This window comes from Marmota flaviventris, chromosome 5 (assembly GCF_047511675.1).
Source record: "Marmota flaviventris isolate mMarFla1 chromosome 5, mMarFla1.hap1, whole genome shotgun sequence".
Taxonomy (NCBI): Eukaryota; Metazoa; Chordata; class Mammalia; order Rodentia; family Sciuridae; genus Marmota; species Marmota flaviventris.
In genome coordinates this window covers 64,494,656-64,519,314 of record NC_092502.1, presented here as the reverse complement: position 1 = coordinate 64,519,314, position 24,659 = coordinate 64,494,656, and the positions used below count along the sequence as shown (strand labels likewise).

The window sequence follows — 24,659 nt, the reverse complement described above, 5'->3', positions numbered from 1 at the left end:
ATCTGAATGACATCCTTGCCTTTCACACTAGCTCAGTCGAGTCTTCAAAGGGAAAACTCCCTTATCTGGTCTCAAGCAAGACTAAAACAAGCTAACAATTAACCTTTGGAATTGAACTATGATGCAGAAGACTTCATTATTTTGGTTCATTGTAGTCCTGCAGTACTGGAGAATCAGCTATTCCCTTTGTAGTGAAGATGTATTTTTTGTGCCAAAAGATTTGCAACTGCCTCTTTCCCATCATTCTTTATAACCCCTAGTGACTGATGCACTGGCCAACAATATGGACCTGCTTCTGTGGTACCAGAACAGACAATCCTCAATACACAGCATAAAGGCTAATTAGAGTCCAGATAAATGCAGGAAGTACCTTGAGGAATATCAGAAATATAGAAGGGACAGGAAGAGTCTGGTTTAAAAAAAAAAAAAAAGTGGAGGCAGAGTACAGAACACAATCATCAAATGGGTAACCCAGAAATTTTAGAAGTCCAATTGGACCTTTGGATTATTCATATTAGGAACCAAGATTCTTAAAAAGAATTGGATAATTGCCAAACCTCTGTTTCACTTTGTGCTGAGCAGTATAGAGGGGCATGGATTTATAAACAGGAATTACCGATCTCAGAAATGTTTGAGCACTTTATTTTTTTTCCCTCTTTTTTGATACTGGGGAATGAACCCAGGGACACTTAACCACTGAGTCATATCCCCAGACCTTTAAAAATATATTTCATTTTGAGACAGGGTCTTGCTAATTTGCTGAGGCTGGCTTTGAACTTGCAATCCTCCTGGCTCAGCCTCACGAGCTGCTGGGGTTAAGGCATACGCCACCATGCCCAGTTATTTGAGCACTAACAATTACTTACAAATACCACTTAGGAGTAAGCCCATGATCCAGCTCATCTAATGTCCTGCTGTCTCATAAAAAGGTCCCCAAGGGAATGCCACTCATGACTACTGGCATGCCAACCATCAAATCAGAGGTATTTCTAACAAGGAAACTATGGCCGTCCACATAGCACCACTGGCACTTTTACTTTTTATTCTGGACTAGCTTCTGAACACCCGACACTTGCTTCAGCTCAACAGGCACAGGAAAAGCATCAAGTTCCATGCAATTTAAAAGGCCCTTTGTGATCAGTTATCCTGTTAGTCTTTATATCAACCTTATGGAAAAGATTATGAATTAGGTAAGGGAGTGATGCAAAAATGCAGCCATTGAAATCAAACTTGTTGGGGCTAGGGTTGTGGCTCAGTGGTAGTGTGCTTGCCTCTCATGTGTGAGTCACTGGGTTCAATTCTCAACACTGCATATAAAAAAACGAATAAAATAAAGGTCCATCAACACTAAAAAAAAATTTAAAAATAAATAAATAAAAATAAAATCAAACTTGTTAGTTTTCAAATCCTGGCTTTTCTATTTACTTTCAGGGTGAACTTGAACTAGTTACCTTACCTTTCCAAGCTTCAGTTTTCCCATTTGCAAACACTACAGCACCTACCTTAAATCTCAATAGTTTAGTACCCCATATAACACATAATAAGGGCTCAATAAATAGTAACTGCCATTACTTAATTAGGTGCTCAACAAATAACAAATTAAGAATTGATACCAAACTCTCTTCATACCAATTTTTGCTACATATTGAAGCATTATTTCTTATTAGGGCATATTTTGGGAAATCAGAGATAGACATTTTTGGTTTCATGCCTTAGATAGTTATTAAATAATCTTAATCTCTTGTTGAGAATTCAAGGCAATCTTAACCAAATTTGAGTGGATTCCATTTCTGAAGAAAGTGGCTAAACATGAAAAACAATACCTTGAAGTGACTTCACATTCTATTATCACATACATGCTCATCTTATCTCTCACATTTGCTCACTAAATGACACACAACACTTACATAGTTACCAACTTCTTAGCATTTTGAAAGGGCACCATCTTTGTATTTTTAAAAGGATTTTTCAGGAACATTTGGGTTTGATGAGGCATAGTGAGAGGTAGGTATTCATTCTTGCTATTCTTCCTCACAAGCTCTTAAAATTCTGACTCAACAGTCTTTCACTAGCAGATTTTGTGCTTTGAAAAATTTGAGTCTGACATAACAGATACTACCAAGTAACACAATACTTCAATCCTTTCTCTTTCTCTCCCTCTTGGAAAAAGAATAAGGGGCATAAATGTTGGAAATCCATTCTAAGCATGCCCAGTTTCATCTCATTATAGTATCGCCAACCAGATAAAACTCAAATCTTCAATCAATATCATATTGGAATTCATTGAAAGTGCTACTGGTTGGTATTAAGTGATTAAAAAAAGGTACATTGAAATTACAAGAGATATAAAGCCTTTATTAAAATAGGTCTGACAAGATTTTAAATTTTCTATAGCCAGGGAAGAGCTGAACTACACCTCATACCACATACACACCCAGGTGTTATTTAAAAGTAAACCCTGGTCTCTTATCATCTTACATTTAAAAACCACATTAAGAGCTATCATCGAGAGGGGACTGAGAACGTAGCTCAGTGTTAGAATACTTGCTTAGCATGTGTGAGGGCCTGGGTTTTATTCCTAGCACTGCCAAAAAAAAAATTATTTTATATATATATATATATGTGTATGTAATTTGCATGGAGTCCAGTGCCCTTGGGTCCAATACTGGTACCAAAAACAACAACAACAAAAAAAAAAAGAAAGAAGAAAAGAAATAAAGAAAAAAGAAGTAAAAGAAGTCCTCCTGAGCTGTCAAAGAGGCTCTTCTTTGCCTAAGTGGGAGCATCCAGAACTGGCTAAGGCTTTCCCAGGTCCCCCAAGGCTGGGGGACAGACACAGGTCCTCCAGGATCTAAGTACTGAGAAGATGAGGATTTACCCACTTGACCCATACAAAGTTCATGGCATAGTGCCCAGATAATTCCAATTACTCATTCTTTGCTTCAACACTCCTTAGAGGAGTGTTGGTGACTTCAAAATAAATGGATAAATATTTCAAAAAAAATAAAATAAAAGGTTGCATGGCTCCTTCAGGACATTAATGCCTGACACTTCCCCCGCCCATAGGCTGATGGAGGGTACACACACACACACACACACACACACACACAAATATACATGCACATACAACTGCACTTGCATTTCTTCCCTTTTTGACCTTTGACCACTTTAAATTTCATTTGTCTTATGATAAGCAATTTGGGGGGAGCTTTTCTTTCCTATTCCTTTCTGAAAGGGAGTGCTTCTGAGTCTTCCCCTTCCATATGTCTCAAAGTTCATGTCAACCTTACTACAAACTCCACCTTTAGGGAGGACCTCTGATGATTCTTTTTCTTAAATCAAATACAGTTCTTTGTACAAAAATTTCCCCCAGAACTCAAGTATACAGCCAAATAGGAAGACCATAAAGATAAATAGCCTCATCACATACAGTTTGATGTCTTCATGCCACTTCAGCCAAACAGGTGCAGCTCCTTAGGGGTTACCATGAGAGGGTTTCCAATTATTTAATACAGGTGTGTGATTACTGTTTTTCCTACAGTGACTTCTAAATGGATTTCTCATTCAAAATTTCCCATTTATGGAGAGTCTTTCTTTCTTCATTATATACAAAGTACGATGGCCATATTGTCTACTTGTTTGTTCAAGCAATTAATATTTGTGTTGTTCACTAGCCTATTCGACATGTCTGTCCAGTACCAATAAAGCAGACTCCACTCTTGTCTAACCAACATTCTCTCTCCTGGTAATTTCAAAATCAGTCATAATTTATCATCTCCATGTATTTTTTTGTTAAAATACATTCTCATTAAGTCAAACTATGTCTTATTGTCTCGTGTGTGTGTGTGTGTGTGTGTGTGTGTATTTATTTATTTATTTATTTTTGGTAGCAGGGATTGAACTCAGGGGCACCTAGCCACTCAGCAACATATCTAGCCCCTTTTAAATATTTTATTTAGATGCAGGGTCTCACTAAGTTGCTGAGGCTGTGATGCTGGCATTTGAACTCGTGATCCTTCTGCCTCAGCCTCCTCAGCCACTGGGATTACAAGCATGCACAACTGCACCCAGCTTCATGTATAATAACTTTTTAAAAATATGAATCAATTTATTGGGGTCTCAGGGTACAACTTAAGTGAACTAAGCAGCACATCATTATTGCTATTATATCAAGAACAGTAAGTATAAATAATAATACTAATACCTTTATTTCCATAGGTGCTTTCATCTGGATAATTCATGCTTCATTATTGTGCCACTACTCTCTGTCTCGGGCTCTCCTTTGGCTCCTGTGACAAACACGGGGTTCAGATCCAGACTCCAGGAGGTAGCGATGCTTCAATTTTGGCAACATACAGGCATACTTACACACTCCCCTACATCTCCCCCTCCCCAGTCAGCCTGGGTGAGGAGGCTCTGGCCTGCAAAACTATTGAGGTGACACAGTCAACACCACAAAAATCTTCCTGTGCTCTGTCCCTTCAACTGCGGGTGGACTGCCCTCTGACTTCGAGGACATGGAGCAGCAGCTCTGGATCAGCAGCAGCAACATCACCATCCGGGGAACTGAGAAAACCCTCTGAGGCTCCCAGTCACAGACAGATTATATCAGAAACACTAGGGGCGGTGCCTGGCAATTGGTAGTTAACAAGCACATCAGGTGATTCCAATGTATATGAACTGAAAACAACTGCTGAATGCATCTGGGGTTCTGTGGAGGCTGCAGTGGTGAGGAGAGGGGTCTTCACATAGTTAAAGGGGGTCCCCAAAGCAGGAAGTTAATACTTGGGGTCCAGAGCTTTATAGCGAGCGCAGGGCTAGGAGCAAAGGGGAAACTAGAAGGACTATTCTGGTACAGAACAACTCGTTCGGCTGGACTGTTCAGAAGCTGCAGCATGTCATCTCACTGATTAGAAACAGCTGCACTAGGGAAGGCCTGGGGTTCAATCCCCAGCAGCTGAGGGAATAAAGAGACACAGCTCCCTTCTCTGAAAGTGTTCAGATGTATGCTCTGAATAAAGTAGTACAAGGAGAAACAATTTTTTAAAAGGCAAGATTAAAAAAATAAAAAGCAAAACAAAATTATGCCTTAATGGGAAGCTTCAACATACCATTAATACAGAAAGAGAGGTTTATAATTAACCTGCTGGCATTAATTTTTAATAACTTAAAGCTATTGCCTTTAAAAACTACCTTACTGATGGTGCATAGAATAGATAATGGATTTTACTTTACTTAGTGCTTTATTTCACATTCAGAAAAGGGAAATGATGGGCTGAAATTCTCACAAAATTCCAGCCCAAGAGATTATTATTTAAAAGGGAGCAAATTGCTACAACCCAGAAGTGATACTGGATCAAAGACTAAGATTGGGGTGTTAACTTATTTTACTGTTTTATAGTAAAAACAACTTCTTTCAACAGAAATGTTATACTTTAAGACATAGATATAACTGTACTAACACTAGTGGAAATACAACCTAACATTACTTAGAAAATACTACACACTTTGTACCTGGGGCTGACCTGAGTACATTACATGCACAGCTGTATTTTATATTCACAATGACCTTATGAAGTGCAGCACTATTATATTCATTTTAGAGATGAGGCACCTGGTCTTAGAGAGTTGAAATAATTTGTCTGAAAAGACAGAGAACTAGTAAGTGATAGAGCCAGAATACAAACCCAGTCATTTACAGAATCTGTTCTTACCCATGTAAGTATATCTTTTAGTGAATCCTGAGTCCTAGGGATTAGAAGAGTAGGAAGAATATATGGTCCGTGCAAATAACACTTATGACCATGTAAGTCTTCTAGAAATATGACAAACAACCAAACAACTATTTATTGAATGTTCAATGCACATCGGGGACTGAACTAGCAATTGACAACTGTTGGGCCAATCCTTACAACCACCACAGAAGCATGTTACTATTATTGTCCCAATTTTACGTATGGGCAGCTGTGGTTGATAATTTCATAAGCCCATATTCTTACTAAAGACTTCACTGCTCACATAATGAAATGGAGACAAGGCAAAAGATAAACATTGTGTGTAAAAATTAGGCATCAAATGTAGCTTCTTCGTCTTTACATTACATTTCTGGGGATGAGAGTTGTGTCAGTGAAGAGCTGTCTAGAACACCTTTTCTTACTTGTTCCAATAATAGATATTTGTGAGTTAGATATTTGGGTGCAGTGTACAGCCATGAAATAGAACCAACTCCACTGGCTTCTTCACTACCAAAGTTTTGCTCTTTGAGGTTTGCATAATGGGCCAGAAAGGTAGCCCCCAAGACTTCCACTTGCCAATAATGAATGATCTTAGCAATGAAACACATCTTATACCCAAGCCCAACATTCAAGGGGCCAAAGCACAAAAATATAAATAGTGCATGTTTGCATTCATGTGGAAGCTAAAAAACTCATGACTTCTTAGAAGTGGAATGGAAGACATGGTGCAAAAGTACACACCAAACAAACCATCAGGATTCAGAAGAACAAAGAGGCTATAGTACACAAAGTTGCTCTAGCCATAGAACTTCATGCTAAGAATGTCGGTAGCCACCATCTTGTGGAGATTCAGCAAAAATGAGCACCTTTTTCCAAGGCTCTGAGATTTTGTCTAGTTGGGACTTTATTGAGAGATGACTTATCTAGTCTTCTAGTATCATGGAAACAGCTCTGATTTAGGCATGAGAATATCTGGACCTTAGTATTTTCTCTACCATAAATTAGGTATGTGATTATAAGCAAGTTGATCAACTCCAATGGAGTTTCTTACTGAGGAAATGAGAATAAATAAAAGTTGATCTTCATATTTGTTGTACAATAGTAGATAAAAGCTGTGAAAATACACTGTAGAAATCTAAAAGTTCTTCACAAGTATAAAATGACATTATTGTTTTAAGTAGCTTCTTCCTTGCTCCATTTTGGATCAACCTATTCGGTCAAGTTGGTTTACTAATAGATTAATTTAAAAGCAAGAGGAAGGAGGATTCTTTAAAGTTGGAAATTATCAGCAGTACCAAAAACATCAGTGGAACTATTTGCTAAATTGTTTTGACAGTTGAAGGGGATTTGTTTCTAATGGCCTTACTTCCCTGTGAATGTGGCAAATCCAAAATAGCTCCTGTTAATAGGAGATAGCCAGAGACACCTTTCTATGATAATCAGTGAAGAACATCACCAGCCCACTATGCCAATGAACAAGACATAGGTACCCTCAGAAGCTCAATAAGAGGGGCTCAATGTGTTTTGCCAAAGACACCTTGGATTCCTATTCAAATTTCAAGGTACCACGTTATTCTCTCTTGCCTGCCTACATTAGAGTAGAATTTGTCTGCTCTGTAGTGAAAGGAGATAGCGTGAAGGACAATTTTATGTAGGGGGGAAAAAATTCTACCTGGAGTTCACCTTGGAGAGACGGATAAAAACAATATTGAATACTATTCTTAACTGATTTTACACCTGTTGGTGGCATTCAACCAAGCAATTCAAAAGCAAAGACATGAAAAGCAAGGAAAACATTTCTTTTTATAACTTTACATTTACCTTGGACAATGGTTAATCCTCAGCTTGTGATGGATTAAAATGGTTTGTGATGTGATACCATTCTATTTTTCCTGTTCTGGTTCTTAAAATATTTTGTAGGTCATCAAGAATAGGTCTAACTAAAGCGAAGGTTATGCTAGTCTAACTATTAATTTTCCTTGGGCCTATATTTAGAAAAGCATATTCATTCTTTCAAGTCACTACTTGTGGAGTTAGAAAAAATGTTTGATCAATTGTTCTGATTCTTGCTCAAGGGCATCTTACCAAGTTTACTTTTCAGGGCACTGAAACCATGCAAGTTGCTTAGATCATGAAATCAAGGAAGAAAACCAAGGCTTCTCAGATGTAAAACACACTATTATTTCCCACAGTCAAGATCATCACATGAGTGAATGGTAGCATTTTCCTGCTTCTCTGATAAAACATGACCATACTCTGTCACTAATAACCACACTGCAATATACTACTCTTGAGCGGCTACACCCATGTGCAGACCTCTCCAGTAGGTCTGCTTGTCACTAATCCATTGATTAAACATTTTAAGACTAGCTTTGGCAAAACATGCCAGAAATTCCTTCAGGGTAATTAAAACCACCTTCTGTGTCAATAAACACAGACTGTGAGATCTTTCTTGTGCAGAGGAGCCAGCTCTGACCTGCTGGCTCTAGGACATTTTTTCTTAAATGGGTTTTCCATCATGACAATTGATTTTCACTGACTCATCCAGACCCTTGCCCAGGCCTCATATGAAAAGATTGGCTGAGATATCATCTTACCCTTCTTTCATCCAAGAGACAAAGACCAAAGGGGTTCTGAACCAAAGGCCAAGCTCATTGCCAAAACCCTTTCACTCACCTTCAGGTAAGAGACACTGAGAAGGATTCTTGCTACAGAATTTGACAGTCCCTAGAATCCTTATCACTACTCTTCCAGGGTTCAAACTGATTTTCAGTTGAAGAATTAGAAATGTGTCTTCAAAGTAAAAGGAAGAACACAGGTGAATATTTACTACATTGATATCCAGAGACTAGTCCTCTGTAATAGTAGACCCTTCGTGAATTGTTTTCAACATGGTGACAGCTTTATTGTTATTATGTAAACAATGTATGTACTTATTCAAACTGTCATACTCTGGAGGAAATAAAGATAAATAGTAGAAATTACTTAAAATTTTATCAGCCTGATATAAGCATCATTAATATTTCAGTAGCCATCTATTTCATAGTATTCTTTATGTACCCATACAGAATTTCATATCAGAGCAATGACAATATATATACACTTTTAATCATGGATATGACCTACCTTAATTATCTTTAAAATATACTCTTTTTTTGCTTATATGTTTCCTCCCCCCCTCATAGCCAATATTAATAACATTTTAGATATTTTTTATTGATTTCATTATATACCAACTCCTACAACACAAATGAGGTTTCAGTTGCTTAATAAATACTTGCTGAGTGGTTAAAGAATAGAATGAAAGAACAAGCACATGAATAAATAAATGGATGAAAGAATAAATAATAGGTTATGCTCTTAATTAGCTGGTAGAGATTCTAAGTGATTAAAAAAAAAAATCACATAGCACATTTTTTGACATCTCCCCTGTTATCTTTCAACTTCAGTGGAGGATAGAGAACCTAGATTCAATATGTTTACAGGAATCTACAAAAGTAAATACCCAAGTAAAGAATATGTAGGTTGCAGTCCTAACTAGAGAGAAGTCACCAGTCTACTCTTAAATTGAAATCAAGTTTAAAAAAAATCATGAACTAAGCACCTACATGCCAAGATTGTATTACAAGGCAAACTTAAGAAGATGTGGCCACTGCCTTCTGGAATTTTCTGTATTGTCAGGGTGACAATGTGCAGGATCTGCCTCATCCATTACCTCATGGAACTGTGATGATTAAAGAACTTGAAAAATTCAGGGGGGAAAAAAAAAACTTCTTGAAAAAAATGTGGAATGGAGACAGAGCTTGTAGGTACTAGGAAAGAGGAAAGAGCACACATCAAGGCGCAGAAATGGGAATGGCCTACAGTAGTGGGGACCCAGCACAAGGCAGCCTTGGTGGCTGAAGATGAGCCAGGAGACTCTCAGAAGATGAGAGGCCGGCAGGAAACAGTAAACTGCAAAAGCACAGGAAAAAATTGTGAGCAGACTAATCTTCTTAAAGGGCCAAATGAAAGAAAACTTTTTTTTTTTTTCTTTTTCAGCATATGACAATGTCTAAATCAGGGCCAACCCTATGAGTGACTCAAAGGCGACCTGCTTGTCAAGTAACTGGAAAAAGAAAAGATCTGGCTTGCATAACAGGCTCAAGTCCAAATTTCTTAGACTTATAGGAAAAATTCTGATCAGAAAATTTCCATCTCCAATTGTGCTGAGGAAGCTTCAGGACTGAGTAAGCATGCTGGCAGCAGATGCGCAGTATGATAATCAGACTGCTTCTGCATTCTTCACCACAGCATAGAGTTCAGGTCCTGGTGAGAACTCAGCAAGTTTCTGATCTCTGACCCCACAAGGGGACAGGAGAAGGGATTAGAATCAGTCATTGGAACGGTTGGAAGCAGTGAACTGCCCCTGATCTCTTCTATTAGCTCAGAGTTCTGGGCTGAGTCTTCCCCTACCCCCACATTCTATTTTCACTTCTTAAATTGGTGCCATTGATGAGTTCCAGAAGCCCCTCCCCACAAACCTGTGTCATTCTAATCAATACTGTCTCACAGCATCCCACTTGTCTCTTAGAAGAAAAGGGAATGACAGGTGGATTTTTATATCAGACTCCCAAATCTTCCATGGAAACTTAGTGTTTCTAGAAGTTGCTTTAACATTTTTAATCCTCTGAAGAGGCAACTGGGTCAACTACTAATCACAAGCATTTATCCACTCAGTTGTCCATCCATCTATCCTTTTACCTTTTATGTACTGAGCATGTAGGTAATATTATACTGAGTATCATTTTTTTACCTTTATAAAAATTTTAAATTAAAAAAAAAATTTCTCAACTGGATGTGGTGCCCTGGAATAACCAGCTACTCAGGAGGCTGAGGCAGGAGGATATCAAGTTTGAGGCCAGCCTGGGCAATTAAGTGAGACACTCTCAAAATAAAAAGGGGGAGGAGTAGGCTAGGGTATGAGTCAGTGGTAGAGCACTTGCCTAACATGTGCAGGTTCCTGGATTTAATCCTTAGTGCCAGGAGCAGGAAAGGGGCGGGTCTCAAAGAACTTAGTATTCTTACTTCAAGCCCTCAAGACACTTTAGAGAGGGAAAAATGCCCCCAAATTCTCAAGTCAAATGAATTGGGACTTCACATTGACCCCCAACTGTAACCCCAAAGACTACTGAAATGTAGACCACAAACATACTTTCTTGTTAAAAAAAACCAACCCCCCTGGTAATTTATAAGATTTGTATTTTTCATTTACATTAAATCATGATGCCAGGCTTGAGGAGAAAACTGAAGATGTTTTAAAGTGTCAAGACAATAATAGGTAGTGTTCAGTTTTCTCAGCTTTTCCTGGGTTCAAATTGCATTCAACTACACATAGTATTAACCCCCCCCCCCCTAAAAAAGTGAGCACTAGTTTCATAAATTTCAATTGTATAGCCCAAGAGAGGTTTGCTCATTAAACAACCACACTGCTTTCTTACTAGGTCAATCATTCTTTGAAGTTACCTACTTATCAGTTTTAAGAAAATTAACATTTCTGGGTCACCAGGTTCCATGTACTTATCTACAAATGATGCCCTGAAACCATGAAAGTAATTTTATTTAACATGGGTGGGCCACTGAATCCCAGGGACCTAACTGCTCACCTAAGTACTTAATGGCAGAAGCTGAGGATTATACCTGCTTCTTGTCTCTGGAAGGAGCAGAGAACCTGGAGCTCTAGAGGAACAAGGCCTAAGGAATCAAAAGTCAATGGTTACATCTTTATGCAATTTTTCCCAATCTTTAGCTCATACAACTTCTCTGGAATAATGTGAACACCCTAAAAACCTGTGCCAATATGAGTTGTAGGCAAAATGTGGATGAAACAATGGTAGGGAAGGACACCTACGATTACAAATTAAGCCTTTTTTAATGTGTTGAATTGAACCTAGGCCTTGCACCTGCTAGGCAAGCACTCTACCATTGAGCTACACCCCCAGTCTGGAATTACTAGTTTAGAAGGCAACTTATGAACACTATCTAGAAACTTAACTATTCATATCATTTAACTCAGCAATTGTGCTTTTAGAAACTTACTCTAAAAATAACCAAACACGTGAGTTAGAGTCATGCCATTATTTATCACACAATTAGTATAGCAAAAAGTAGAATAACATAAATTTCCAGCATTTGGTGGATGATTAAAACAATGGATCAACTATTGGATGTTGGAGAAAAGTGCTCATAGTGTTATGTGATGAGGTCAAAACTAGACATGATACCATTTTATATATAATTCCAGCATTCGCTCAACTCTCTCTCTCTCTCTCTCTCTCTCACACACACACACACACACACACACACACATACACACACACACACACAAAGCCTGAGAAGAAATATATAGAAAATGCTTATAATGATTATGATGCCTGGAGATATAGAATTTTCTCTACAATATAAATTTTTATCAGTGAGCTGTACTTTGCTTTCTCATAGACTCCCCCGGCCAACATAGTATTTCACAAGATTTATGTTTATGGTCATGCTTGTGTTTATTTAGTATGTATCTTCTCAATAGCACACCAACTCCATGGAATCAGATTCTAGATCTGATTTTTTGTTGTATATCTAAATTATTTAAGCACAGTGCCTACTATATAATAAATATTTTTTAAGTGAGTGCTGAGTGAACAACTGGAGGGACTCTACTTAGAATGAGCTATGGCTATGATGGGGATTCCATGAGCCAGCAAACACTATCTCTATCCTCCAGTCCATCTGCTCAACTAACATGCCATTCATTCTTGCCTTCCTTTACCACCTATCATCACAACACTCCAGGCCTCAATAAGCAAAGCCTTTGTCACTCTTCTCCACTTGCCAGCATTCCCCAAGGCCCCTTCACCCCCTAAATTCTACCTGGTCAGTTAAACTTTCCTCCAGCACTAACTGCACTCACTCACTTGGAAGATCAATATCTTTTGAACTTTTATTAGTTCCTAGTAACTTTCTTTCTTTTTTTCTTTTTTTAGAATGGGGGTCAGCAGACTACGGTCTACAGATCACCATCTGATTTTGTAGATAGAGTTTGGCTAGAACACAACCATGCCTATATTCTACAATGGATAAGTTGTATAGCCTGGACAGAGAAAGCTTAAAATATTTATGATCTGGCCCTTTTCAGGAAAAATTTACTAAACCCTGTTATAGAACATCCATATACATGTATGAAATGGAGATAATATCACATTTTCATCCTATTAGATTATTCTCTGGGTAATATGGAATCCTAACTATATGTCCAAGAGTTTCATACAATAGAAGTTATTGTAATATATCTAAGCTTCTCCCTAAGAACATACTTTTGTGTGTGTGCATGTGTGTTTGTGGAGTTCGGGATTGAACTCAGGGCCTCATCTATACCAAGAGAGTGCTCTCCCACTGAGCTACAAAGTCCCAGAACATGTATTTCTTTGTTCATACCTGAATTTACATTCCAGGTTAGCTGATCAATACTGATCAATTACATAAACTTTCCAAGCCTCAGTTTCTTCATCAATAAAATAAAAATCAATTTCCTCCTTTCTTCATTTCCTCAATAAATGTGTAATAAATTGCTATTTGCCAGGCACTGTACTAGGAGATGGATAAACAATGGTGAATTATACTTAAAAGTCTCATCTAATTCAGCTTCAACTATATACACTTCTGAGGAATACACACACACACACACACACATATCATATACTCAGCATATATGCATGTAACCCATATATGGTATATCTATACATAATGCATACTGGGTCACATACAGGTCCAATTCCTGCTATGTCGTAAGCACTCAGAATATAGCAGCTCTTCTACCTCATAATTGCAAGAGGAACTCTTTTAGCAATCTTCTAAGTAGCTGACTCACTGGATAAAAACATGCCTTGCAATCCTTTTAAGAAATGGGCCAATAGGAAAATCTATACATAAGGTGAATCTAGGAGGTGTATAAGCACGTCAACTTTTCAGGTTGAGTTGCATGTTGACTGAGATTCAGTTGTGTTTGTTCCCAAATCCCTCAATGCTGGTTATACTTGTTATTTAATGAAGTATCATGGAAAATGATGAAACGTGTCAAAAGAAAGAGAATGGTGATTTCATATGAAAAGTAAGTTGAACGCTTTCAAAAGATGACAAAGAACTGTTAAATTAAGTGTAGTAGCTATAAATTTGGGGAACAATCATAAAAATCTGTAGTAAGATTGCTTGTAAGGTGTCCGTACTCTCACTCAATCTCAAATTAACTAAAATCATGATCTTTGTGATTCTGGGTGTGGTTTGTACAAGAAAAAATATAGCCCCCAATCATCAATCCATACTTATGTTCCATTTGTGTACAACGAATCAAAATGCATTCTTCTATCATGTGTAACTAATTATAAAAGATAAATAAATAAAAATTAAATAAAATTTAAAAAGGTCAAAATTAAAAAAAAATCCATACTTAAAGGTCTTGATTCTCAATTCTTCATTAGACCTTTCATCAAAATGAATGAATGCTGTTTAAAATAGGTATATCATTATTGATGACTCCTTGCCTTAATATTTTGAATTCATTTTCAACTCTTGGTCCTAAATGCATGAGGTATAGATCCTTTTGCATTTATTTAATTCTCACATATAAGCAAAAACAGGTTGCCTCATCTCCTGCCATATTTTTGTAGATTAAAAAATACTCAAAAAGACAGCATGACCTGTCCAAGGACGCAGAGCTCCTATTGCCAGCGGTGGGTGTAGATCCAGGCAGGCTCTGATCACAGCCCCGCTTACGTGGTTAACTACATCTCCAGAAGGACAGAGCATCATCTGGCCAAATAGATAGATGGGAAGATGTTTGAGAAGAAGAACAACAGTCTTATACTTTAGCACAATCCCAGCACATCCGGCATAGCACCTGGCAATACATTTTTGTTGTGAACTGATGAATTCTCTCCCCTGCTTTGTAACATTGGAGGATATTGGGGCCTTCCTGATTTCTGAAAGAGCCAAGTTCACATGGGATTTATAGCCCCTGGCCCATGGAGTATACAACAGCAGAGGAGAAATTCTATTGTGCCTGTCAGATCATGTCACCGAGAGCTTAGCTTCACCGATTGGCACTTGCTCTTCCCTGTCAGTGCAGCAAGATGAGCAGCACCCTGCTCACCAGATGGTTATTTGTTCCACCAGCCACCTTTGCTGCATCCCTGATTCACTCCAGCCCAGGACTGTCTCCAGCATTCATGCTGCAAGGCAGCTCCTGCCAAAAACTTTGCCAAATGGCTCCTCTCAAAGTCATGGGCTGCCCAGACAGACTGGCTCCTCCATCTGCAGCAGCTTTTGGCAAAGAGACGGTTCCCTTTCTGGCTCCTCCTCTTGGCTGCACCAGAGCCTTCTTGCCAGAAGGATAATCTGACCCTTGAAGGAAGTATAGCAAGACCTGGAATTCTGGGGCCACTTAGAGCCACGGGGAGCCTATGCCTGTGTTCTCCCAGTCCCACTCGGAGCATGACAGCAGAACATACCAGAGACAGACATAAACCATCATAGAAACTTAGAGCCAGTAAAACCTACAGAGACTATCCCTCCCCCTCCCCCACCCTCAACCTCATTATTAGTAGATTAGGAAACTAAAGCCCAGAGAGTAAAAGTGACTAATTATGGTGGCAGGACTGGGAATCCTACCCAGGGCTGCTGACGTTCACTTCACATCACTGCTTACGATACTGCATTGCCTTTAATTTTTTTTCTCAGTTTATTTTCAAATTCTTGATAAAAATTGGACACTTTGTATCAGTATTGATTCAAAAGTATATTTCATTAGAAAAATGAATAACCTTTTCTCTGTGTCAACAGCATGGCTTTTGTTTTCAGCAGGTGTGTTCACATACAAAATTGAGATGGTCTGTTGCAGTGTTTAAAAACAGAGAGTTTAGCATCAGACAGACCTGGATGTGATTTCTGTCTCCCATACTGTTGTGTAATAATCTTATGCTGCTTCAGTGTTTCATTTAAAGGGGGATAAGAACAGTATCAGCCTATAGAACTGTAAGGATAAATGAGGGGGAAAAAAAACCAGTTAAGGACAAAAACCTGTCCCTGGCACACAGAAAGCCCTCCCCCACTGCCCACTATTTATTCTCACTTACTAACCCTCACATCTATAATGGCTTTAGAAGACACAGTTACTGTGCACATATAAACAGGTACACCTGGTGTCCCCATTGTCCACACTACGGAAATTCAGGTTCTTTAGATTAAGTGCCTGATGCAGGGCTACACAGAGAATAAGTGGAGGACCAGAGATTTCTTCTTGCCATTCTACTAAGAAATGGGAACCAGAATCTCAGTTTTCAAGGTGATAAAATCAGAAAAGAGAACATTTGAAAACACACACACACACACACACACACACACCACAATCACTGCAGCATCTTATGTAATATAAAACCTGGAAACAATTTTTGTATCTATTCACAGGGGAACTGCTAAATAAATGGTGGAAACAGTCATACCATGGAGCACTGCACAATCATTAAAAAGCACAGACAGACACAGGGCTTCTGACATGGAAAGATCTTTAAGACATATTGAGTGGGACAAAAATCACAGTGCAAATAAAATAGGAAGTGTGTATTCATTTATACCTGCCTCCTGGAGACATACTGCATCTAGCAGACCCCAGGTTTCCCAGGTTAAGTCCTGCTTGTAGGGGCCCCATTGAAGCCCACACATTCTTTTGCCCCATATCCACAGCCTTCATTTTTTTACATTTGCTGTAGCAATCAAGTCCTTCTCTTCTAAAGCACAGAATTGACAATCTGATTTGCTCTTCCCATTACCCATGATGACCGTCTCTCCAAAGAAACCAGTGAATATGAGTTAGTTTTCCACACACATATTTTCTGTCATCATCACTCCTAACTTGCTCCCTAGTGAACTTGGAGCATAAGCATTGCAGGGTTTCTAGGTTATATATGACAAAGCCTTGTAGAAACAATCTGTGCTTTCAAAGGGATAGTTAACAGCAGAGCTGACTTTCTGCCAGATTCTAGAGTTATACTGGAAAGCAAAAGAAGGAAATTCAGTGGCAAAGTTTCCACCTTTGTGTACAGAAGGACACTTACCATCATACAGCTGCTTCTGTCCCACTCCTTTCGCTATGGGACAGACAGTGAGAGGAGATGCCATCTGCTCTGGAGAATGAGCACATAGATGGCCAGCTCAGCTCAGCTCGCCAGGGAACTACCTTGTTAATGCTTTAGAATGGGGTGAGGCACATCAAAAAGGCTATTTAAAAACTAATCAGTCCTCACATTTTGACTGCTCGATTCCACATGTATTTTCTTCTTTTCTTAGTGGAATAGAACCAATCTACTGGAGTAGCAAGTTAGCTAAGGATTCTGGCTGGGTGAAGGAACTCAGTGCCCTCTCAGGATGAGGGGGAAACCCAGAATCATACACTGCTGTGCTGGGGAAAGATGGCTCAAGCGAATCTAGCAGCACAGAGCGGTCATCAAGGAGATGTCTGTGGAGGGTGGAACTCAACCTGTATTTGACCCCCAAAATTCTGACAAGAAGACAGGTGCTGTGGCTTATGACTATAATCCCAGTTATTCAAGAGGCTGAGGCAGGAGGATGGCAAGTTTGATGCCAGCCTGGGCAACTTAGTGAGACCCTGTCTCAAAATTGTTAAAAAAAAAAAGTAAAGGTCAAGGACATAACTCAGGGGCAGAATGCTCCTGAATTCAATGCCACAACACCCTTTCAACACACACACACACACACACACACACACACACACACATACACACACATGCATAAACCCACACATGCACACATGCACGTACACATGCACACATACCCTGACAAGAGGCAGCATGGTGGGCAGAGAGAAGAGCCTGGAGTTCCATTCTGATCATAACACAAATAAGCATGTCTGCAGTAGAAGCATGTTTGATGTACAAGTTGTTTGGGTTCTCTAGACTTCAGGTTTCTTATTCTGAAAAATGGGGCTAACGTAATCACTTTCTCAAAGCTGTGGAAGGAGATTAAATGAGTAAACACATGGGCAACACCTAGGAAAAGTGCCTGGAGTGCCGACAGTACTCTGTATGTCCTAGCTCTCTTCCTTCAGCTTAAGTGTCTAAATTGGACCCTTAGTTTCTTCTTAAATGCAAATGCCAGAGTCTTGGAATGTCAGTCTACAGCTGTGCACTTTTCATTGAGCATTACCAATATTTTGACAGGACGGGCCTAATATTATTCACCCCGGGTTCATTGGTACGTTTCTGACCAGCACTCATAAAGGGCTCGGGATTGCCCCTAGGGACCTGGATGCTAATAATGAATACTTGCTAGTGATTTTCAATGCACTCTGGTTATTATGTTGAGTAGCAGAACATTTCCCTTCCCCAGAAAGGTCATTTACAATAGTATAAGGCAGCTTCTTCCCACCTTCCATTTCAGGTTTTTCTGAGAGCTCAAACACTCATCCATATGCATTGGAAATACCATTCTAATCTGGCATTTGCATACAAATACCAAAGCAACTTGGGGAACTAGAGTCAGCTCTCCATCATGTGACTACACCTTCTTTTATTTTTCCAATGCCTTCCCTGAATCTTCGTTTTAATAGCCATTTTCTTGTACCTTCCCAGATATATCCATCAAGCTTCCCCTTTTCTTGAGTTTACGTGGGATGGGGGAGGGGGCCCGGACCTTTACTCTCACTTTAATTCTTGTGGCCCCAAGAAGCTATAGCATTTCACAAGTCACTCCGATCTCAGATTTGGAGACCCTCTAAACTCAACTCACCTGAGATTGGACTCATTATTTCACCACATTTCTGGAAAATAGCCATATATCATTATTTGAATAATTTTCATATTTGTTTATTATTATTTACCAAGACTCCTATTCCATTTTGACGTCTTTTTTGCTACAATTTCTTTCTATGGACCCAGGATGGGTTTCCTTGTAATTTCTCACTCTGCCTGGAATTCTACCCTTGGGATGTTCTTCTAGGCATCTCTTTTGTTCACATGGTTTTAATTACCTTTAGTATGCTAGTGATGTTTAATTCCAAATCTGTATATCCTGTCCAGACTCAAGTGCTTGCTTACTCAGAGTCTCAGTGTGAAACCAGACGTCTCATAAGTCCCTCAAACTAATCAATTTCCAAAGCCTGTTTCCTTAACTATTCACTTCATGCATCCATCCTGATGGCAAAATTCTGGGAGTAGTGTTCAACACCATCTTCTCTGTAGACACCCAACCTAGCACACCAATAAGCCTGTCACAGTCTTTCTGTATAGTGTGTCTCAAATCCATCGGATTCTCTCCATCTCTTTTGTTGCCACCATTCCAGGATCAAGCCCTGGACTCCTAATTTATCTCCCAGTTTTCGTCCCTATTTATTTCATACTTAGTCCTCTGACCCCACCCTACATGGCAACCAGACTCAGCTTTTAAAAAGACAAACCTGATCAGATTCCTCCCCATCAAAATCCTTTAATGGCTTTCGATCCATTTTTGGATAAAGTCCAAACTCCTTATGGTCAACGAGGCTTAACGTGATCTGGTCCCTGAATACCTCTCTAGTATCTTTTTTCCCCAGTATTTTATTCTGAGAAATTTTAAACAGATATCAAAGTGGATAAAAGATTTACAGGGATGATACATAGGCCCATCTGGATTTTGCTATTAACATTTTATAACTGATTTATTATATTTCTATCCATGTATCTACACCTTGCTTTTGGTGTGTTCCAAGTCAGACTATAGACTTCAGTCTCATTTTCACCATGAACCCCCTTGCTCTGTATACTCTAGCCACAGTCATCTTTCCAAATTCCTGAATCTGTCAGATGATTCTATGTCCCTGGGCCTGTGTGCCTCTTTTTTTGTTCCTTCTACCTAAAATATCTTCAGCTCTTGTTAATTCAGAACTCATCTTTCAAGTCTCAGCTTAGGACTGTCTGTGAGAAGTTGTCTCTGAACACTCAATCTAAATTAGACCCTCATACACAACTACAAGGCATCTTGGTCTTCCCTTAATATCACTTATTACAATTAGTAACTACATATTTACTGGGAAGATTACTTGTCTAATGTCTACCTCCTCTGCCAGATGAAAAGCTCCATGAAGATATATATGGAACATGTCTGTATTGGGACATGCTGTATCACCTCTGCAGAACTCAATTAATACTTATTGAAAGAATTAAAGGCAAAATGAATCAGTAATAGGGAAGAAGAACATTAAATAGTGAACTTGTCTTCCTTTAATATGTGTAAACAGGACAGTTTTTTTTTTTTTTTTTTTAAGGTTTCTGACAGAAGATGGAACTTTCTTGTGGCCAGAATATAATCAGCAAGTTCATTAAGAAAATTACTAAATGACAAGATCCATGGCTGGCAGATGAGCCAAAAGAAGACTGTGGTGGGTGCCCTTCCCCACCAAGATCACCTCAAATCAACATATAATCTAAGGAAAGACAGTATCCTTGATGTGTAGATAAAGCTTAAGTAAGAACAGCTGTTGTAGCATATTAAGAACATTTATTGAAGGCTGGCTTTGTACTAGGCACTGTCTTGAGCATTTTCTCTGTATCAAATCACTTTTCCTAAGCTATAGGGTCCTACTGTTACTCCCATTTTACAGCCAAGGAAACTAAGAACAAACAGTTATTTTAAAATACTCCACTTATGAGAGTATTCTGTGTCTCCAGTTGAAAGTAGAAGATTGATCTAGAAATCTATGAACTACTGTAATAAAGAGTGGGTTCTTTGGCCCAAAGGAAGCCCAACTAAAATCCCCAATACCCTTGTGCAAAGCACTTCCATTTATTTCATTTATGTCCATGTCTTTCTTATACCTGCTTTCTTGTGAGGAATAAATATCCACAGATAAAATAGAGATTTGAGAGATGGACCCTTGGTTAGGAAACCCTGAGTTCCAGATCTGCAAAGGCCAAACCATCATGCTGACTTTATTTTTGTGGTCATTCCAACTCTACCAGATGCCCTTACTCATCCCATAAATACACATTTTTTTTTTTAAACTAAAAAAAAAAAGAATCTAGGGGCATTGAGCAACATTCCAGCCATTTTTTGTATTTTATTTAGAGACAGGGTCTCACTGAGTTGCTTAGTGCCTCACTTTTGCTGAGGCTGGCTTTGAATTCACGATCCTCCTGCCTCAGCCTCCCAAGCTGCTGGGATTTGGCATGCACCACCAAACTCAGCCCATACATACACTTTCAAATTATCTCTGCAAAGAATCCTCTCCAAGTTGGAAACCCAGTTTACACTCAAGATGAAACCATTGTGATCAAGAGCTATAGTTAAAGGAAAATGAGGCAATGCAGAATTTCCCAGCAAAAAATACCTGGGTTCAGACACTGTCCTGAGTTTCAACATTAGCTTTTTCATTGACTGTGTAACCTTGGCAAATTAATAATGTCTTTAGGTCTCAGTTGGATTCATTTTCCTTATTGGAAAATGAGAACCACTTCTTGGAGTTGGATAGGTTGAAAAGCTACACATAAAGAACTCAGCAAAGTGCTTGGAACACAGAAGATGCCCAAAAATGTTAACTTTAACAATGGAAGAAAGATAGGAAAAGGTGGGTGAGGGGCAATAACTTTAATGTTCATGATAACAAAAAAAGTCACAGGGAATGTATTAATGTCTTCAGCAAATACACATCATGCACTCAGTTATAAGAGAAAGAGAAGCTTGGGTAAAAAGTGTCCTTTAGCATTTGCATTGCTCTTAGCTGGATGAACTTGCCTGCAGCTACCACTTACAATGCAAATTGAGCTTAGAGTCCTTCACACTAACTACACAGCAAAACCCTTTCAGCTTTAAATAGAACACTGCAGTGTGGAATGATCTGAGCAAAGGGGAGAAAAATTCACCGATAAATGTGAAAGAGATTTTAGTGGTGGGGGGAAGCCTGATATATCTGAGCAGGTAGGAGGAAAATGCAGAGATATAAAAAGGAACAGGAAAGTATGATCTATAAAAGGATCTAGAGGCTAATTCCTCTGTAAGCAAATTGAAGTTAATAAGGGCGAAGAGAACTTTTGGGGAGAATTTTAACAGAGAATATTTTAATCTGGTGCTCTCTCAAGGCATGCTTCTACTTTTCGGGTGTTCAATGGAAGAGGGGCTGTTCCCCAAGGCCAGTAACTGCAAGAATGTTCCTGGAAATGAATAGGTCAAGAATATAAGAACTTCTTGCTGGGCCCAACTTTACACAATCTAACTTCCATTCCCCCTTTCCTTTACTGAGATGGAGGGGATGGGGCGGGGGAGAGAAGTAGAGATCTGAGAGGTTGACTCTCACATATCCGAAAAATTTTAGAAAGTTCTTTGCTACAAACTCATGCCCCATTTTGACTATATAGGCCCATGTATTTAATCCAAAATCATAATTTACAAAAATTCCACAAAATAGGAATAAAGGCAGAATCCAGGGTCTTGAAAGCAATAAGAAATGCCACTTTTAACTGATTTCTTCATCCTACAAATGACACTCCTTTCCTATTCACATAACCCCAATTTGGCCATCTTCTCAGCTTGGTGAGTTTCCTTTGCCTGCATAATGTAATATAGTTGAAAACATGAAGGCAGCCCTCTATCTTCATAGTCACAGAAATGTTTCCCCCAAAGCCAATAAACCCAAGCAAGGCCTACTTCTTTCTTGGATGCCATGCTTAGATACTGAGTTGTCATATGGTACCCATCACTGACCCAATACAAAGCATGAAGACTGAGGAAGAACATCTTACAATCATGGTGTCATCATGAAATAGAATCAGTGAGTATATTGCTCATTACGGGGAAGGGATGGGCTGTACATCTTAAATAGCATCTCTAAGCTCCTGGAGGACAGAGCTTACAACTCTACTTTATCTAGCATTGTGGAAATACTGGGCTTCAAGCTCTCCAATAATGACAACCAGTGGAAAAACATATTTTCAATAGCACTGGCCATTCTTCCTATCAAAACTTCCCAGAATGTTTATTGAAGATGCCCCCAGATTGTGTCTGTCTTTTGATTTCCTTCAGAGCTTGAACCCTCCACCCACATTTTGCTAGTATTCTTTTGAATTGATTAAATATTACAAAAATTGTAGCATTCAAGAATAGTAAGAATCATTTTTTTAAAAATTAACATACCTTGCAACATTTTCCTAAAGCACTTCCACACATTTTTTTTCTCACGAGAATATGGCTAATATGACAATACAACACTTTATATTAGTGGCTAGGGATAAAGGCCTACAGGTAGAAAATAAAGCAAAAATGCAAAAGTTTTGTCATTCAAATAAAATGTCTCCACTCTCTATTCACACACAAAAGGCGGAATAAGATCCACCTGCTGACTTTCCCTGCCTGCTCCACAGCGCTGGGGCTAATGTCAGAACAAGCTGGTAGAGAGAGAGAGACACGACAATTTCACCTCTTGGCAAAGCTCAGCTTGCTGAACCCTCTTGCTTTCTGCTGGCTGTTGATTCAGCAGAAACTACTGCTGCAGAATTCATAATGGTGATTTTTAAAGGCCACACCGATTGCATTGGTCGCCCCACGTGTCAGCTTCGTTTGCTCGCCGCTGGAACACTGTTTCCCCAGCCACCTTTTTATTTCTTGCTAATGCACTTCCAAGGGGAGACGGGCTCGCCCTTTTGCAAAGGGTCTTTTGGGGTTTTGATTGTCTGACCAGGTAAAACCCGGCCAGCCGGAGAGATGAATGGGCAGGAAATGAAACCATGCCCTCCCTGCAGCCACTGAGACGCACAACATCATTTCGCCCAGGGAGGGGTGGACCAAGGTCCTACTGGGCCCCTCCCTTCTCTCTCTCCCAGACCCCTGTAAGCATCTTGGAACAGAGGTCATCTGCCTTCCTGAGGTCATCTTTTCCGGATGGGAGCCGCGCCCTGAAAAAGCCTAATCCCCAAGGGCCATTTTAACTCCCAGGGGCGCCGGGTCCACCTGCTGCTGAACGAAGGGCTCGCCTAGCAGAGCCCGGATGGATGTGCGGCGCCCTGGCGCTACCCTGCGAGCCGAGCCCGAGCCCTTGCCCCAGCCCCCGGGCCCGGAGGAGTCTCCGCCACTATGCGTCTAGCTGCCCACCAAGCACAGCGAACCGCAACTTGCACCCGGCCCCAGCGGCGGAATGCGGCCGGGTTGGCGTTACCTTCGGTCGCATAGCTGTGGTCGCGCAGGAAACTGTTGTTGATTTTGCGGGTATCAATGTCCTCCTCCATTGACAGCAGGCTTACTTGCGTGGGAACCAGAAGCCGGCAGACAAGTATCCATGATCCCTCCCCGCAGCCAGTCTCACAGGAGAGGGGGGCAGGGGAGCCAGTGGGACTGCACCATGGTCCGAGCCTGAGGAGGAGACGGGGAGGCGGAGAGAAAAAAAATAAAAACCCGGCAATGGAGCTGTCACCTCCTCCACTCGGGCTCTCCGAGGCTGCGGCGGCTCCTCCCGCGCGGTGTGCTCACTTCAGCTCCAATTCCCAGCGAGGATGCTGCGCCTGCCTCTGCTGCCTCCGGGTGCCAAGATGCGCCGTGCCCGGAGGGGTCTGGTCCCGCCCTCCCGCCCGGGAGGCGCTCACAAGCGGGGCTGGGGAGATGCCCAACAGGTTCCCCTCGTTGGCAGCCGCTCCAAAATGCAAAAAAGATCCCTCCTCCCCTGGGAGAACGGGCAGCCGCGACAAAATGGAGCCTTTCCGGACCCAAGCTGCAGTGACGAGATGGCAGGGGCAGGATTCAGGATTGCCTGGCCGGGATGAGGGTGTTGGTCCCGCGGGAGGGCGGCTCCGGCAGGAGGGGGCTAGGGAAGCCGGCGGGGAGCTGGGCAGGGCGCTGCGGCCGGCGCCAGCGCACTCACCCTCA

The 24,659-nt window shown here is 40.2% G+C and overlaps 1 protein-coding gene across 1 annotated transcript in view; it reads right to left on the bottom strand.

Annotated features, from left to right (window-relative positions):
* Ppp2r2b (protein phosphatase 2 regulatory subunit Bbeta) overlaps positions 1-24,343 on the bottom strand; it is a 256,538-nt gene extending 232,195 nt beyond the window's left edge. Inside the window, exons 1-2 of the mRNA XM_027927909.2 lie at positions 24,267-24,343; positions 23,956-24,149 (exon numbers count right to left, since the gene is read on the bottom strand). Coding sequence (XP_027783710.1) covers positions 23,956-24,025 — 70 coding nt within the window. The 5' untranslated portion in view covers positions 24,026-24,149; positions 24,267-24,343. The remainder of the gene's footprint in view (positions 1-23,955; positions 24,150-24,266) is intronic.
* Between the last annotated feature and the right edge of the window lie 316 nt (positions 24,344-24,659).